Source organism: Euleptes europaea, chromosome 20, assembly GCF_029931775.1.
Source record: "Euleptes europaea isolate rEulEur1 chromosome 20, rEulEur1.hap1, whole genome shotgun sequence".
NCBI classification, from domain to species: domain Eukaryota; kingdom Metazoa; phylum Chordata; class Lepidosauria; order Squamata; family Sphaerodactylidae; genus Euleptes; species Euleptes europaea.
In genome coordinates this window covers 8,221,343-8,237,683 of record NC_079331.1, presented here as the reverse complement: position 1 = coordinate 8,237,683, position 16,341 = coordinate 8,221,343, and the positions used below count along the sequence as shown (strand labels likewise).

General features: G+C 49.2%; 1 protein-coding gene across 1 annotated transcript in view; it reads left to right on the top strand.

Annotated features, from left to right (window-relative positions):
• The window catches only part of GRAMD2A (GRAM domain containing 2A), a 42,113-nt gene that overhangs the window by 21,021 nt on the left and 4,751 nt on the right, over window positions 1–16,341 (top strand). Inside the window, exons 4-11 of the mRNA XM_056866075.1 lie at window positions 4,941–5,002; window positions 6,266–6,361; window positions 7,373–7,430; window positions 8,519–8,591; window positions 10,140–10,243; window positions 12,285–12,383; window positions 13,651–13,722; window positions 15,765–15,827. Coding sequence (XP_056722053.1) covers window positions 4,941–5,002; window positions 6,266–6,361; window positions 7,373–7,430; window positions 8,519–8,591; window positions 10,140–10,243; window positions 12,285–12,383; window positions 13,651–13,722; window positions 15,765–15,827 — 627 coding nt within the window. The remainder of the gene's footprint in view (window positions 1–4,940; window positions 5,003–6,265; window positions 6,362–7,372; window positions 7,431–8,518; window positions 8,592–10,139; window positions 10,244–12,284; window positions 12,384–13,650; window positions 13,723–15,764; window positions 15,828–16,341) is intronic.

Here is a 16,341-nt window from a genome sequence, read left to right as displayed (position 1 = left end):
AATTAAATCAAAAGAGTTTCCGTCTAGACATTAGGAAGAATTTTCTGTTAGAGCGGTTCCTCAGTGGAACAGGCTTCCTTGGGAGGTGGTGAGCTCTCCTTCCCTCGAGGCTAGATGGCCATCTGTCAGCAATGCTGATTCTATGACCTTAAGCAGATGATAAGAGGAAGGGCATCTTGGCCATCTTCTGGGCATAAAGTAGGGGGTCAATGGGTGTGTGTGTAGGGGGGGAGTAGTTGTGAATTTCCTGCATTGTGCAGGGGGTTGGACTAGATGACCCTGGTGGTCCCTTCCAACTCTATGATTCTAGGACTCTGTTTTCCTTTGCACTGAAGTAAAAAAAAAAATGGGGCCGAGATGGAAGTGCCTAATTAGTTTTCTTTCCATGTCCTGAGGACCCTAGGATTTCCCCCGTGACGTTTTCCGAGCAGAGAGACGGAGCTGATTCGGTTCCGTGCCTTCTAAAAAAAAGAAGGAAGGCGGAGGGAGAGAAGCCTAGCTGCCTTTTTCCTACAGCCGTATCTCTTATCTTGAATCTGTTTACAAGGTGCTCTGTATTTGACGGGCACCAGTTCCTGGCAGAGAGGATGGAGATAAGGGGAGGTCCTTTTTATAGACAGCCTGCTTCTGTTGGTCAAGACGGGCTTTTATGCTAAAAGATGCTGGTGTAGGAGCTTAGCAGTCCAGACAGGTAGACGGCGTCTTCACTTAAAGGCTGCCAGCCACATTAGTGCGGTGCGGTCGATATCCCCCCCCCCCCCAAAAAAAAGACTACAGATGAATGTAGCAGTGCTTTAGGGTTAAGGTTGATTCTCTCCCTCCGTGGGCCAGCCATAACTGAGCGCAAGGCTGGAAGCAACCTCTCGCCCGAGGCAAATGCCTTCGCCGTACAATAAAAACGGTTGACATTTCATTCTCGCAGAGGGATTTTCTGGCGCCCGTTCTGCGGAGAGCCGGAACGGCAGTGCCGGGAGCCAAGCGGCTGTTTTTTTTTGCATTCTTTGGACTCTCTCTGGCTGAGCTTTCCATTTTTAGTTCCCTGGCCCCCCCCCCCCCCCGTTTGCTTCTCCCCGGGGACTTCCTATTTTAGACTGGAGGTGTGCGAGAAGAGAAGGGCCAAGAGATGCAGCTTGAAGACGCTGCAGTGTTCTCCTTTCCAAGGGGCTGGGCGCCTCTGGGCTGCAGATGGAGACTTTGGGGCTGCATTTTAGCAAGAGGTCCCAGGTTCGATCCCCGGCATCTCCAGTTAAAGCACTGGTTCCCAACCGGGGGTCCGTGGACCCCCAGGGGTCCGCGAGAATTAAATTAAGGTCCACGAAACAAAGTTATAAACCATAATAAATTAATATTTTCAATTAAAAGTTCTCTATTAGAATAATATTTGAATCTATATTTTTATAAGTTTAATGTTTAACTAACAGTTCTGATTAAAGCTTATTTTCAAATTCTTGGAATTTTTATTTTGAACCTTGGGGTCCCTGCACCAAACAAAAAAGTCCTAGTGGTCCCTGGTCAAAAAAAGGTTGGGAACCACTGAGTTCAAGGGACTAGGCAAGTAGGTGGTGTGAAAGACCCCTGCCTGAGACCCTGGAGAGCCGCTGCCAGTCTGAGTAGGCAGTACTGACTTTGATGGACCCAGGGTCTGATTCAGTAGAAGGCAGCTTCATGTGTTCATGTGTTCAAAGAGTGGGACTTCTCAGTGCCTGGTTAGGGGTGGGAGGAGACAGTCTACATATCTGAAGTCTGCCGCTCTGACTTCCGTGGAAGAAGAAGAAGAGTTGGTTTTTATGTGCTGACTTTCTCTACCGCCTAAGGCACTGGTTCCCAACCGGGGGTCCGTGGACCCCCAGGGGTCCGCGAGAACTAAATTAAGGTCTGCGAAACAAAGTTATAAACCCATAATAAATTAATATTTTCAATTAAAAGTTCTCTATTATAAAAATATATATTCAAATATTATTCTACGTTTAATGTTTCACTAACAGTTCTGATTAAAGTTTATTTTCAAATTCTCTGAATTTTTATTTTGAACCTTGGGGTCCCTGCACCGAACAAAAAAGTCCTAGTGGTCCCTGGTCAAAAAAAGGTTGGGAACCACTGGCCTAAGGATAGGCTGACCACATGTACCGTTTTGAAAGGGACAGTCCCGTTCTTGTCATATTTCCTGGTCTTTTTAATTAAAATGTCTATTTTGTCCCGTTTTGAATAAACCAAGCCGGTTTTGTCGCCTCGCCCTCGCCACGCAGCTTTATGTTACACTTGTGTAGAGACACAAAGACCCAATGATGGATACAGTTGGATTAGCATAGGCCTATCAGTGTGGTTTTGAGGCGTGGATTTAGGTGGCTGCATGATCTGCAACGGAGAAACGAAACTTAACATTCCTTTCTGACACTCCTGGTGTCTTAATTCAGAGCTTTAGGTCTTGTTAAGGCGGCTGGCGGTACCAGGCCTGAAAGGATTATTTCACTAGCACCTGATTCATAATGGCTGCTAGCTTATGCTAACCCAGTGGTCACACACTAGTGGATCTGAACCAAAGAATAATACTTGACCCCTTATACAATGGGTATTGCCATTATATATGTGTGCAAAAGATGGTATTGTGCTAGATGCTAACCCTTATATCCTGGGGTTAGCATCTTTATAAATGCAAGGATGTGGACTGAGCATAAAAGCATACATTTCCAATACATTTCCCATAGCATATAATGATTTCAGGCATTACAACAGGAGCATTTAACAAGTCTGAGCCAGCGTGGAGTGGTGGTTTGGGGCGGTGGACTCTTGATCTGGAGAACCGGGTTTGATTCCCCACTCCTCCACATGAGCGGCGGAGGCTAATCTGGTGAACGGGTTGGTTTCCCCACTCCTACACATGCTGGGTGCCCTTAGGCTAGTCACTCTCTCTCAGCCCCACCTACTTCACAGGGTGTCTGTTGTAGGGAGGGGAAGGGAAGGTGATTGTAAGCTGGTTTGATTCTTCCTTTAGTGGTAGAGAAAGTCGGCATATAGAAACCAACTCTTCTTCTCCTCCTCCTCCTCCTCCTCCTCCTCCTCCTCCTCCTCCTCCTTCTCCTGCAGTTTTGAAGATGTCAATCCACTCAACCACATAGTATTTGGTAAGGTTGCCAGCTCCAGCTTGGGAAATTCTTGGAGATTTTGGGGCGGTGTTCGCCGTACTGTCCGCCCTCTGAAGTTGACATTTCCTCCAGGGGAGCTGACCTCGATGGTCCAAAGATCAGTTATAACTCCAGAAGAACCCTAGGCCCCATCTTGGGGGATGGCAGCCGTAGCGTGTCGCTTCCTTGTGTGCAGGGAGGAGAAGAGGGAAGGAAAAAGAAAGTGTTCTATGGAGCAATTTGTTGTCTAGCAACAGAAGGTAGAGCAAACCTGGCCGTTGGGTGGGGAAAGAGGTCAGTAGTTAAAAAGTTCTCCATGGAGAGCCTTTCTTGAAGAGCTGCCTTTCTGCCCAGGATGAAATGCTTCCGTCTGAAGAGAAGTAGCCCTGTGTGAGCAGCTGAGCTTGCTTTTGCTTCTGTGTGTATGGGGTGGGGGTTGGCGTCCTGCTCTGAACTCCTTTCCCCCCTCCTCCCTTTCTGACCCCGCCATTGTTGGGAAGGAGGGCTGGTCCCCAGAACCCTATCTTTTGTGGGTGGGGAAGACCACTGTGATCACCCCAGGTCAGCTGTCTCTTCCTAGGGCCACATTTCCCCCAGAAAACAGGCCCAGAAGGAAAGAGCTGTCCTGACGGATCTTGACGGGTTTATTTCTTCACGCAACGCATAGTTAAATTGTGGAACTCCCTGCCCCAGGATGTGGTGATGGCTGCCAACATGGAAGGCTTTAATAGGGGAGTGGACATGTTCATGGAGGAGAGGGCTATCCATGGTTAATAGTCAAAATGGATACTAGTCATGGTGCATACCTATTCTCTCCAGGATCAGAGGAGCATGCCGAATATATTAGGTGCTGTGGAAGACAGGCAGGGCAATGCTGCTGCAGTCGTCTTGCTTGGGGGCTTCCTTGAGGCCCCTGGTTGGCCACTGTGTGAACAGACTGCTGGACTTGATGGGCATCGGTCTGATCCAGCAGGGCTTTTCTTATGTTCTTATGAGTTGGGGCTCAGAGTCCAATGAGATGTTGTTCTCTTTCATGCCTTGACCTTGGGAAGTGTTTCGGACTGCTTGGCTAATCTTGATGTCATCTCTCCCCCCCTCCCAAATATAAGGCTTGAGCTACAAATTACATGGTGGATCCGTGACTGGAACTCGCAACCTCTTCTTTTTTAACTTGATGGAAGCACGGGGAGGAATACATATTATTCTTTTCTTTTTTTGCCAGTGGGGCTAATAGCAATTTGCAGGGAGGGATTGATTTAGGTCTGGCAAATGGTATTAGGTATGGGGAGATGAAGACTAACCAGATTTTATTCCAGCACAAATTTGGGTGTAGAGACTTCTTCATCAGATGCCTGTAGCGGACCCCGCTGCCTGCATCTGACAAAGCCCATAAAAGCCTTTTGCCGGGATATAATCCGGTTAACGCTGCAAGACTCCTGTCTGTTTTTTGCTCTCCAAATGGGGGAAGTGGTGCTGAAATGCAGAACTGGGGCACTGAACGGGGGGGGGGTATTGCTCTGCTCCCCCCAAAGCTGCCTGAGGAGAAAGCCAGGGCCATCCTTCCTTCGTCTGACCTGCCGGATGCTTTTGCTGCTGAGTTGGAAGCACTCCGCTGGCCCAAACAGCAGGGCTCACCCTCCTCCCTCGGAGTCCTGCCAGATCTCCGGTTAGCCTGGTTGTTTGGTTCCTCGCGCCTCTTTTAGCTCTCTCGCCTCCCTTATCTCAAATGGCTTGTCTATTCTGAGCTGTTCCCTGCCCTCTCCGGGGCTTAGATGGCAGCCCTTCAAAGGCTTTGTCGATCTCTCCCTCTCCCGACAGGATAACCTTTTGGCCCGAGCGCTGTTTGCTCAGGGTTTTCCATCAGCTGCCGGCCCGAGCTGGTTAACTGATAATCCAGGCTGTGGGCTGGATAAAAGACCCACGGGTGGAACCGTTGAGCCTCCCGGAGGTTATTCTTTGCGTGGCGCACTGGTGTGCCTCCGTGGTAGGGACAAGTGTTCACGGAGATGCTTACTGTACTTCTGACACAACCAAAGAAGAAGAGGTGGTTTTTATACACCGACTTTCTCTACTGCTTAAGGAAGAATCAAACTGGCTTACAATCACCTTCCCCTCCCCACAACAGGCACCCTGTGAGGTAGGTGGGGCTGAGAGAGCTCTAAGAGAGCTGTGACTAGCCCAAGGTCACCCAGCTGGCTTTATGTGGAGCAGTGGGGACTCAAACCCGGTTCGCCGGAATAGCCTCCGCCGCTCATGTGGAGGAGTGGGGAATCCAACCCGGTTCTCCAGATTAGAGTTCACCACTTCAAACCACCGCTCTTAACCATGACACCTCGCAGTGCAAGCCGTCATTCAGAGCCAACTCTTGCTCCCTTCCCACTTAAGTCTGTAATATTTCAAACTCCGAGGGCCCTTCCACACATTACATGGTAGCAAAACCAGGTTTGCCCTGGCGTGTGCACTCAGCAGCAAACTGCAGCCGATGGTGGCTGGGTGTGCCCGCATTGATGCACAAGTGTTTGATGCAGTCCTTACGCTTTTTGGTAAGGGGTGGAAAGTACTGTCAAGTCGTAGCCAGTTTATGGCAACCCCGTAGGGTTTTTCAAGGCAACAGACAAACAGAGGTGGTTTGCCATCGCCTGCCTCTGCCACCGCTTTCTTGGTGGGCTCTCTTCCAAGTCGCAGGTGTTGATTGGTTAGTGTCCATGCCATTGCTCTTGACTGGGAGGATGCATTTCCCCCCCATTGATAGCTTGCCATTTCCAAAGCAATCTTGTTTCCTCGGGATGCTGTTGCACCAGAGTGTACTGTACTCCAGTAGGATAAGAGGGGGAAATCAGCCTAGCCCTATGCGAGAAAGTCACTCCTGTTTCTCAGAAAGAAAGCTTGCATATTAAACTCCTCCCCCGTAGTGTACACCAGGTGAACATAGGTGCTGTACCAGTACTTAACAAGAAATCTGTGGTTTGGCACTTACAGGAAGCTTCTGCAGATGAGTCTCTGCAGTTTCATTGTTGCTGAACCAAATTTCTGTTTCCAGCGGCAGCGATTGTACCCTGGATATCGGCCTTTTCAAACGGCCCTTTTATCCGCCTAGTGAACCAATGCCGATCTGACCTTCTCCCCCTTCTGTTTGCCTGTAGCACAAAACCGATGCATGAGAAAACTGGGCCCATGCACAGCCCGGACAAGCCGGAGGCACTGCACAAGGAAAAGGGCTTGGATTCTCCGAACGGCAGGTGAGTGTGAAGGGCTGGATCTCAAAGGACCCAATTCGAGACCAAAGTTCAACACACACCCCTTCTCTTTGCTGCTAGGGTCGTATCTTACTAGCCACCTGAATGGTGTTCTCCAGCTGGACGAGGTTAACAGAGAAATTTGTTTTATAATAACTGTCCCTGAAATGCATCCTTGTTCCCATCCCTTCTTGTAGCCTGGGTCGGATATAGGAATAGGGTTGCCAATCTCCAGGTGATGCCTGGAGATCTCTTGGAATCACAACTGATCTCCAGACTGAAAGCATCACCTGCCTTGGAGAAAATGGCTGCTTTGGAGGGTGGACTTTATGGCGTGATACCTTCCCCTCCCCCAGGCTGCCCACCCAAATCTCAAAATAATTTCCCAGCCCAAAGTGGGCAGCTGTACATAAGAGGGCTATGGAAGGGCTGTGGCTCAGTGGTAGAGCATCTGCTTGGCATGCAGAAGGTCCCAGGTTCAATCCCCGGCATCCCCAGTTAAAGGGACTAGGCAAGTAGGGAAAGACCCCTGCCTGAGACCCTGGAGAGCCTTGGAGAGGGGCTGTGGCTCAGTGGTAGAGCATTTGTTTGGCATGCAGAAGGTCCCAGGTTCAATCCCTGGCATCTCCAGTTAAAGGGACTAGGCAAGTAGGTGAGGTGAGAGACCCCCGCCTGAGACCCTGGAGAGCCACTGCCGGTCTGAGTGGACAACACTGACTTTGATGGACCAAGGGTCTCATTCAGTATAAGGCAGCTTCATGTGTTCATGTGTTAACGTTACAGTTAACGTTTTGCCGCTGAATTCCTTTCTCCCCTGTCCACGGAGAACAGAACCTCTGCTGCTGAAAGCCTCAAACTCTTGGTTGCCTGTGGTGGGTTGCTGGGCTGCAGGTCGATCAGGGCCTTTCGATGGATTGGGCACTGGCTACACACACCCTACATAGTATCATTGGTCGGCTCTGAGTTACTGGGCAGCCAGAAAGGCTTCAAAGGGAATCTCCGTTTGCCTTTCAGCCTGCACTTGAGTGACGCTGTCAAGGAGGAAGAGCTGAAGAAATGTCACCGAGAAGTGGTGAGTTGGGGGAGTGGGGATCTCGACCCTCTGCTGCTTTTCGCAGCCTCCAGGAACACCATATGGTAGTGGAGGGTTGCTACGTGCCTGTCCTCTGTAGGCCGTCTGCCTTGCAGTACAAAAAGCAGCTACCTTGATATCCTCTCCTGCTGTTCCTCTTCCTGCCCTTGACTGGATGTTTGTGGGGGGCCGGCTTCATGACATCTGCTACGTTTTTACCTTTCCCCCCAGCACTCCACACGCGTCAGCGGCTTTACTGCGGCAGAATGTGGTTTTCCTGCGGAAGGACTAAAATGTATTTGCAAGCGGATGCCGAGTTCCTGAAAAGCCACAGAATAGCCATCCTTGCATAGAAAGGGCAGATTGTTTGGAAATTGATGGTTTGATTTTGGGCCTCAGGCTGTTAGCATTCGGGTCTGATCGACCTCCTCTTGTAAGATTTACGGCCTCTGACAAGATCATGTGGCTTGGGTTAGAGAGTTTGTATTGGGTATATATTTGGTTAATATAGCAGAGTTGCGCAGTGGAAGCGTGCTGGGCCCATAACCCATTTAGAGTAAATTAGCACCCCCCACCAGCAGCAGGAAAAGAGGAAGACCCAACAAGAGATGGATCGACTCAATAAAGAAAGCCATAGCCTTCAATTTGCAAGATCTGAACAAGGCTGTCAAAGAGAGGACATTTTGGAGGACTTTCATTCATAGGGTCGCCATGAGTCGGAAGCGACTTGACGGCACTTAACACACACACACACACACAGCACCACCACCCCCAATGTCCAGGCATGCTCTCACTCCAACAGTTAGTTCGAAAGTCGACGTGATCGGGTAGCCTGATGCTGGTATCTCTAAGGGGCCCTTTCTGAGTTCAGGCTCAGGGAAAGAGATTTCTTACATTCTTCAGTAAGAGCACATTCTCAGGATTGCTTAAGACCTGTTAGTCTCGGAGGGCAGCCGTGTTGGTCTGCTGTAGAAGAAAAGAACTCAAACAGCAATATCTCAGACTATCATTTGACGTCCATGTACCGGCAGCACCCTTGGGGGAACCGCTGGGACTTCCTGACTCCTCGTCTCTCGTTTGATTTCTAGGCTCCGAATAAGTACAATTCCCAGTACCACAAGTTATTCAAGGACATCCCCACCGAGGAGAGCGTGCTGAAAGGTGAGTGGTGGTGGTGGCGGGAGGAACAAGAAGCGGAGAATGCCCCCTTGTGGCAAAGAGAGGAAGGTGCGTGTTCAGAGCCATTCCCCGGGCCGGAGATAATTTTCAGAGGGGGTGAATGGGAAATGGCCATTGCTTCCCAGCGCGCGCACCCTTATTTCCTGTGTCATGTCTCTGCAAACGGGTTTTTGCAGATTTTTAAAGCACACCAAGAAACCAGAAAAACCCTTGAGGAGAGATGAGAGCGAGTTGGGTACTGTTTTACTCCACGAGTATTTGCTTTTTTAATATAAATATATTTTATTATTTTTATAAAGGGGTACAGAAAATCAGAGAGGGAATAGGGGGAGAAGGATCAAATCTATTTCTGCTCCCGAGCATTACACAGTCTAAACTATTGTCAAATCTAAATCGTCTTAAACATATAACCGTTACTTTAACCACTCGTTAAATAGTTACTGGAGTAATTCACTAAATTCCTTTCTTTTTTAAAAAAATAAGTATTCATGACACATAAGTAGTGATCATATAAAGGTTGCCGTTTTATCCTGAATTCATCCATTGAGTTCATTTTTAACACTCCACGAGTATTTACATTGTGGAATTCATGAGCACAGATGGTTTTAAAAGAGGATTTAACAGATTATTGGTGGAGGGAAAGGTCCGTTAATAGCTACTGGCCAAGAGGACTAAAGGCAACCTTCATATACAGAGGCAGAAAACCTCTAAATACCATTGGCAAGGGGCAGCATCAGGAAGAACCTTGGGCCCTTCTGAGTCACTGGTTGAGCCGCTGTGATAGAGGATGCTGGAGTAGATGGACCGTTGGTCTGATCCGGCAGGGCTTTTACATTAGGTGTGCGCACCACAGGTAATGATGCATCTGTGGACAAATGACTCACTGGGGGCTTGCATTTATCCTGTCCCATGTGCTGACAGGTGGAGGATCTGGGGATGAGGGGCTTGAGATGCTGGGCCGCAGTCATTCCTTGAAGGGGATGCCCAAAAGCCTGCGGTTTGAGCTGAGCAATTGTTTTGGTCTGTGTCTGGGATTTAGGGTCCGGTTTGGGGACTGAGGCTGCCACGATCCTTCTATTTCAGTGGTTCCCAAAGTGGGCAGTGCCACCCCCTGGGGGGGATTACCTAGGGGGCACTAAGAGGCAAGGGGACAGCGGGGGGGGGGGGCTTGAACTGTGTTGTTCACTCATTTACAATAGATCAAGCCATGGCACCATGCTGGCAAATTTGGGTGGAAACTTATCCGAATTTCCCCCCAGACTTTTAACATCTGGTACCACTGGATCAAGTCCATCAGTTCTGTTGAATGAATTTCAGCTAAAAAGTTTTAATTTGATTTTGAATAGATGTGCAATTAATTGTTACTGTTTTGAAATTTTATTGTTACTGTCTTCTTTAGTGAGCCATGCAAAGCCCTGTTTTGAATAATGCTTTTTATAGGGTAGGGGTAGGGGGCGCTGGGGTTGAGTTTGTGGAACCAAGGGGGCGGTGGCCCGGAAAGTTTGGGAACCACTGTTCTATTTCTTGCAGTCTGCTCCTGCGCCCTCCAGAGAGACATTCTCATCCAAGGCCGGCTCTACATTTCCCCAAACTGGCTCTGTTTCTATGCAAACCTTTTTGGGAAAGATATCAAGGTAAGCTGGCGGCGGGGGGCGCTGGGCAAAGAAAAAGGAGGTTTTGTCACGGAACTGGGCGTGAATTTGGAAGGATGGTGTGGGAGGCGTGCCACCAAACCCTGGGTGGGTTTCCTGGGAAGTAATTCCCGTGGCGTTGAGTGGGACTTGCTCGCAGTTAAGTGAGCGTAGAATTTGCAGTCATAGAGGCGAGGAGGGGCCCAGAAATTGACAGCCTGGTAATGAGGCAGAGCACGGGGCCAGGCTGGATAGACGCAAGGCCTCTGAAGCAGTCAGTGCCATCCCCTAGCCCAGGGGTCCCCAACCTCCTCCGTCTCTCAGCCCAGTTGATTCAGTGAGAGGTCTGGAGACCAAGTCCTAGGAGGAATGGTTGAAGGAGCTGGGCATGTTTTGCCTGCAGAGGAGAAGTCTGAGAGGGGATCTGATAACCATCTTCAAGGACTTGAAGGGCTGTCATGTAGAGGAGGGTGCTGAGTTGTTTTCTGTTCCCCCAGAAGGTCGGACCAGAAACAACGGGTTGAAATTAAATCAAAAGAGTTTCCGTCTAGACATTAGGAAGGATTTTCTAACAGAGCGGATCCTCAGTGGAACAGGCTTCCTCGGGAGGTGGTGAGCTCACCTTCCCTGGAGGTTTTTAAGCAGAGGCTAGATGGCCATCTGTCAGCAATGCTGATTCTATGACCTTAGGCAGATCATGAGAGGGAGGGCATCTTGGCCATCTTCTGGGCATGGAGTAGGGGCCACTGTTGGTGTGTGTGGGGGAGGTAGTTGTGAATTTCCTGCATTGTGCAGGGGGTTGGACTAGATGACCCTGGTGGTCCCTTCCAACTCAGTTATTCTATGATTCTACGTGGTGCCCATGGGCCCCATGATGTCCCCCCAACACCTCCCCTGATGCCCGCCAAGTGTTTTTAAAGAGTGAGCAGGGCCAGGTGAGGCTTTTGCCCAGCAAGGCTTCTGACTGGTCACTGGAGATTTAATGGACTGTGTTGGTTTTTAAAAAACGTTGCTTGGACATCAGCTGCCACCGCAGCACGAGGATCTTTACTGCGTGTCTGTAGGTAAGCTGCAGCAGCCATTTTTGGCGGCTGGCTCTGCCTCATGTAGCAAAAGGTTGACGGAGCTGGGCATGTTTAGAGGAGAAGACTGAGAGGGGATATGATAACCATCTTGGGGCAGCCATTTTGCGCCTGTGCCCACCACACTGTGTCAGAATCCCAAAGGCGCCCACAGGCTCAAAAAGGTGGGGGACCCCTGACCTAGACTGACCCACAAGTTAAGTGAATCTAGAAAAACAGGTTCCTCCAGGCAAGTGAGGGTGTTGAGAAGCTGCTGCCCCTGGGAAAACCACTTCAGGCAGAAAGAATAAATTGGCCACCGGCTGTTAATGCCCTTGTTTGGCTAGATTCCTTTATCCGAGGCTGAACAAAACACTCAGCTATTGTGGAAGTATACCTTGATGTAATGCTGCGTTCAGAAACAGATCTCTGTTTTACCACAAGGCCTTGGTGTAGTGGTTAACAGCAGTGGTTTGGAGCGGTGGATAATGCTGCTGCAGCTGTCTTGTTTGGGGGCTTCCTAGAGGCCCCTGGTTGGCCACTGTGTGAACAGACTGCGGGACTTGATGAGCCTGGGTCTGATCCAGCAGGGCTTTTCTTATGTTCTTACTCTGATCTGGAGAACCGGGTTCGATTCCCCCCTCCTCCACATGAGCAGCGGAGGCTAATCTGGTGAACTGAATGTGTTTCCCCACTCCTCCACACGAAGCCAGCTGGGTGACCTTGGGCCAGTCACAGCTCTCTTAGAGCTCTCTCAGCCCCACCTACCTCACGGGGTGTCTGTGGTGGGGAGGGGGAAGGGAAGGTGATTGTAAGCCGGTTTGAGTCTCTCTTAAGTGGGAGAGAAAGTCGGCATACTCTTCTTCTTCTTCTCCTGGGATTGCGATTTTTGTTCAGCTGTAATAAATGTTTGCAATTACACTGTTGCGCCTATACATACCCATGGTGTACTTATCAAACATTATTTTTCTTTTACATTTCAGGTGGTCATTCCCGTCATCTCTGTGCAACTGATCAAAAAGCACAAAACGGCCCGGCTGTTGCCCAATGGACTGGCCATCACCACCAGCGCGAGCAGAAAGGTGAGCAACATGGAATATGGTTTTTCACACTCGCGGCACCGGTGGCTCCGTAAACTTAGTGTTGTGTTTTGGTTGGCTCCTGTCCTACAAACTCTCTTTTTTCCCCTTTCATGGCTTTCTGAAACTGAAACCCATAAAACTTTCCAGACGGTTTCCAGCCACCTCCACAGATGGGAGGGATAGAACTGGAAACTCAGCCCTACCGGGGCTCAAACTGGCTTGCACTGGGGTGGAGGTGAGGAGCTGATCTCGCATGGGGTGCGCAGTGTGGGCTATACTTGGTATGGGTGCCTGTGAACATCTGTCTAGGAAAGACTGTCTGACTCCGGTAATTCTGCCTTTTTCTCCAAATCAGAGCCTTTGGCGGTTAATGCTGTATTTTGGGGCGGGGGGAGGAGTCTTCCCAAGCCAGAGTTTCCTGGATGCCAGCCCTGCGGTGTTGGCCCCCTAACAGATGGTTCTGGCCCTCTTCCCAGTGCCGGGCCATAGACTTGTCATCCGGCTGCTGCCTGCAGTCCCCTTGACAGGATCGAGGCCGCTTGCGACGATGGAAACCGACTCTAGTGTGGAAACTAGCCGAGTAAAAAAATCAGGAGGGGTAACACATGAACACATGAAGCTGCCTTATACTGAATCAGACCCTTGGCCCATCAAAGTCAGTATTGTCTACTCAGACCGGCAGCAGGTCTCCAGGGTCTCAGGCAGAGGCCTTTTGCATCACCTGCTTGCCTGGTCCCTTTAAGTAGAGATGCCGGGATTGAACCTGGGACCTTCTGCATGCCAAGCAGAGGCTCTTCCACTGAGCCACGGCCCCTCCCTAAAACCAACAATGAATAGTCATGGCATAAAAACAAAAATTATAGCATAAAAGCAAAACATTAAAAAAATATTAGTAAAACCGGGGGGAAGCAGTAAATACCTATGTGGCGGCAGAGCATACGAAAACAAAATAAAAGCAGAAAGAAGCTGAAAAACCACCAGGGCAAAAATTCCCAATGGTTAATAGTTGCAGTAGATCCTGAACTTTTCTGCCGGCACCCTGAGATCTGATTCTGAGATCTGATTCTGAGATCTGACAAGATCGGGCTATACCACGCCTCCTTCCCTCCCCCTGCTGACTGAACAACTTGTTATTACTTTGCCTTCAGAAGAGGGGGCGCCGAACTTCGGTGGGTGCATCGCTGAATGCCACCATGAGGAAGCAGCTGCCAGCTTCTCCCTTCCTGGACCGTGGTTACTTAACCCTGGCTTTCTTTTTTATTTCCAGTACATCTTTGTGTCCCTGATTTCACGAGACAGCGTGTACGATGTGCTGCGGAGAGTCTGCACCCACCTGCAGGTAACTCCCCGCCCCGTAGACAGAGGTCCTAGCCCCCAAAACTACATCAGCGTGGCAGAGTGGTTAAGAGCAGCCGACTCTAATCTGGAGAACCAGGTTTGATTCCCCACTCCTCCACATGAGCAGAGGACTCTAATCTGGTGAACAGGGTTGGTTTCCCCACTCCAACACATGAACCCTGCTGGGTGACCTCTGGCCAGTCACAGTTCCCTCCGAACTCTCTCAGCCCCACCAACCTCACAAGGTGTCTGTTGCGGGGAGGGGAGGGGAAGACGATTGTAAGATGCTTAGACTCCTTAAAGGTAGAGAAAAAGTATTGTGTTAAGTGCCGTCAAGTCGCTTCCGACTAAGTGGTTTTGTTAGAACAATCTGAAAGGAGGAGGGAAAAATAAAATTCATCAGGTCTCCCTGGAAACAATTTTATTCTATTGGTTTTGCCGGTGAAGCGCCTTGTGCAGGTCTCTGAAGATACGGCATATACATTTTCCTGGACAAAATAAATGAATGTAACCATTTTTGCCTGTGTTGCCTATAAGGAGTTGCCGCATACGGAATGAAACTACCAGTCCAAGTGGCCAGACATTAAGAACTTTTTCCAACCCTGCTGGGGCTCAAACCAGCCACCTTCTGCGTGCAAAACGTGCGCTTTCCTACCGAGCTGTTGGCCCTTGTTCCTTTCAGGGGCCGTGAGACTCTTCCCGGCTTTCTTAAAAGCCCAGCCAAACTTCCGTAGATAAATAGATTCTGGCTCCGCTTCGTGATGGGGAACCATTTGTCATCCCTGATGAAGTGAAGTCGACCTGATTGGAATTTATGGGCCCGAATGGCGTGCCTGGATATTATTTATAAGTTCACCATGGCAACACTTAAAGTTTTGGCATAAGGAGGCTTCTGTGTCGAGCCTTTTGGACTCTGGGATAAATGCCACGTTTAAAAAAGAACCCTTGTGGAAAGGGGAAGCCATTAGGCATGCTTTGTTGGTGATAAATGAAAGTAGCCCTGTTATTTCCAATTCTGTCACCCAGAAAAACCACCTTTTTTACGTAGATTAAGGATGGAGCATAACCTTGACCTACATCTGGGGCTAAAGAAAAGTGTAGTTAGTATTTTTAAAATGTATGTTTCTGCACACCAGCTGGGTCTTAGAGGCTAACAGGTGTAGCGTGCCGAATTGTGACAAAACCATGCATGACCCAGTGTGAGAATCTCACCATTCTTATTGCTGTGAAGACAGGATTGTTGTAGTGAGCCCTGGGGCCAAATCGCATTGGGTTTCGAGACCTTGAGGGAGGACAGGGTCAAGAGGGCCTTAGGAAGGAACCAGGAATTATTTATTTACTTCATTTATACCCCACCTTCCTCCCCATTCGGGACCCAAAGTGGCGTTCGTGCTTCTCCTCTCTTCCGTTTTATCCTCTCGACAACCCTGTGAGGTAGGTTGGACGGAGAGGGAGCGATTGGCCAAAGGTCACCCAGCAAGCTTCCAGGCAAGAAGAAGAGTTGGTTTTTATTTGCTGACTTTCTCTATCACTTAAGGGAGACTTAAACCGGCTTACAATCACCTTCCCCTCCCTACAACAGACACCCTGTGAGGGAGGTGGGGCTGAGAGAGCTCTAAGAGATCTGTGACTAGCCCAAGGTCACCCAACTGGTTTCATGTGGAGGAGTGCAGAAACCAACCCAGTTCACCAGATTAGCCTCTACTGCTCGTGCGGAGGAGTGGGGAATCGAACCCGGTTCTCCAGATCAGAGTCTACTGCTCCAAACCACCGCTCTTAGCCACTACACCACGCTGGGGATTCGAACCTGGCAGTCTGACACTATAACCATGTGGGGGCACAAAGCATTCATCCGCTGTGAATGACCCAGTCAGGCGCCTCTGCTGAACATGAGCCAAATGAGCCTGTGTTTGCTACACAACTGAGACCCCCAACTTGGGAGTCGCTTCTGGCTTGGCAGAAACCTCCTGCAGGCCTTTCGGTCCTCAGAGCACCCGTCTTTGTCATGCCCAGGCTGTGACATTTCGCATCTTTCCTCGGCAGGTCTCGAGCAAAAAGAGTTTGAGCTTGAAAGAGCTGACGGAAGAGCCGGATACGGTGTCGCTGGTAAGACCCAGATTCCCGCGTGTGAAAACCAGACTACCCCAATTTCCACCGTCAGCTGCCATGGAATGGATCCCTCACCCCTCTCCACCAATTCCATTTGAGCAAAATTTGAAACTTCCCTTCCTCTTAAGTGGCTCTTCTGTTGGCGGAAGAACCATTTAAGTTGTTTAAAAAAATGTTTTAATTGCTTGAATTGTTTTAAATTGTTTTAGATTGAAGTTAGCGATTTTAACTGGGATTAGACCTTTTTGTATTTATTGTAAAAATTTGCTTGCTTGAGGCAAGCTGCCTTGGCCCAGGATAGAGGGCGGTCTACAAATCAATCAAGCAATCAATAAACATACTGTGTTAAAATATTTTATTCAGTCAGATAGTGAAGATCCTTGTGCAGATTCCTTTATTCCTTTCCTTTATTCCATTCTTTATGCTTGTGGACCAACAGGCCATAAGCAAAACAAATTCAATACATTCCGTAATATATAAATAACCAAACATGCAAAAATATAATATCTAA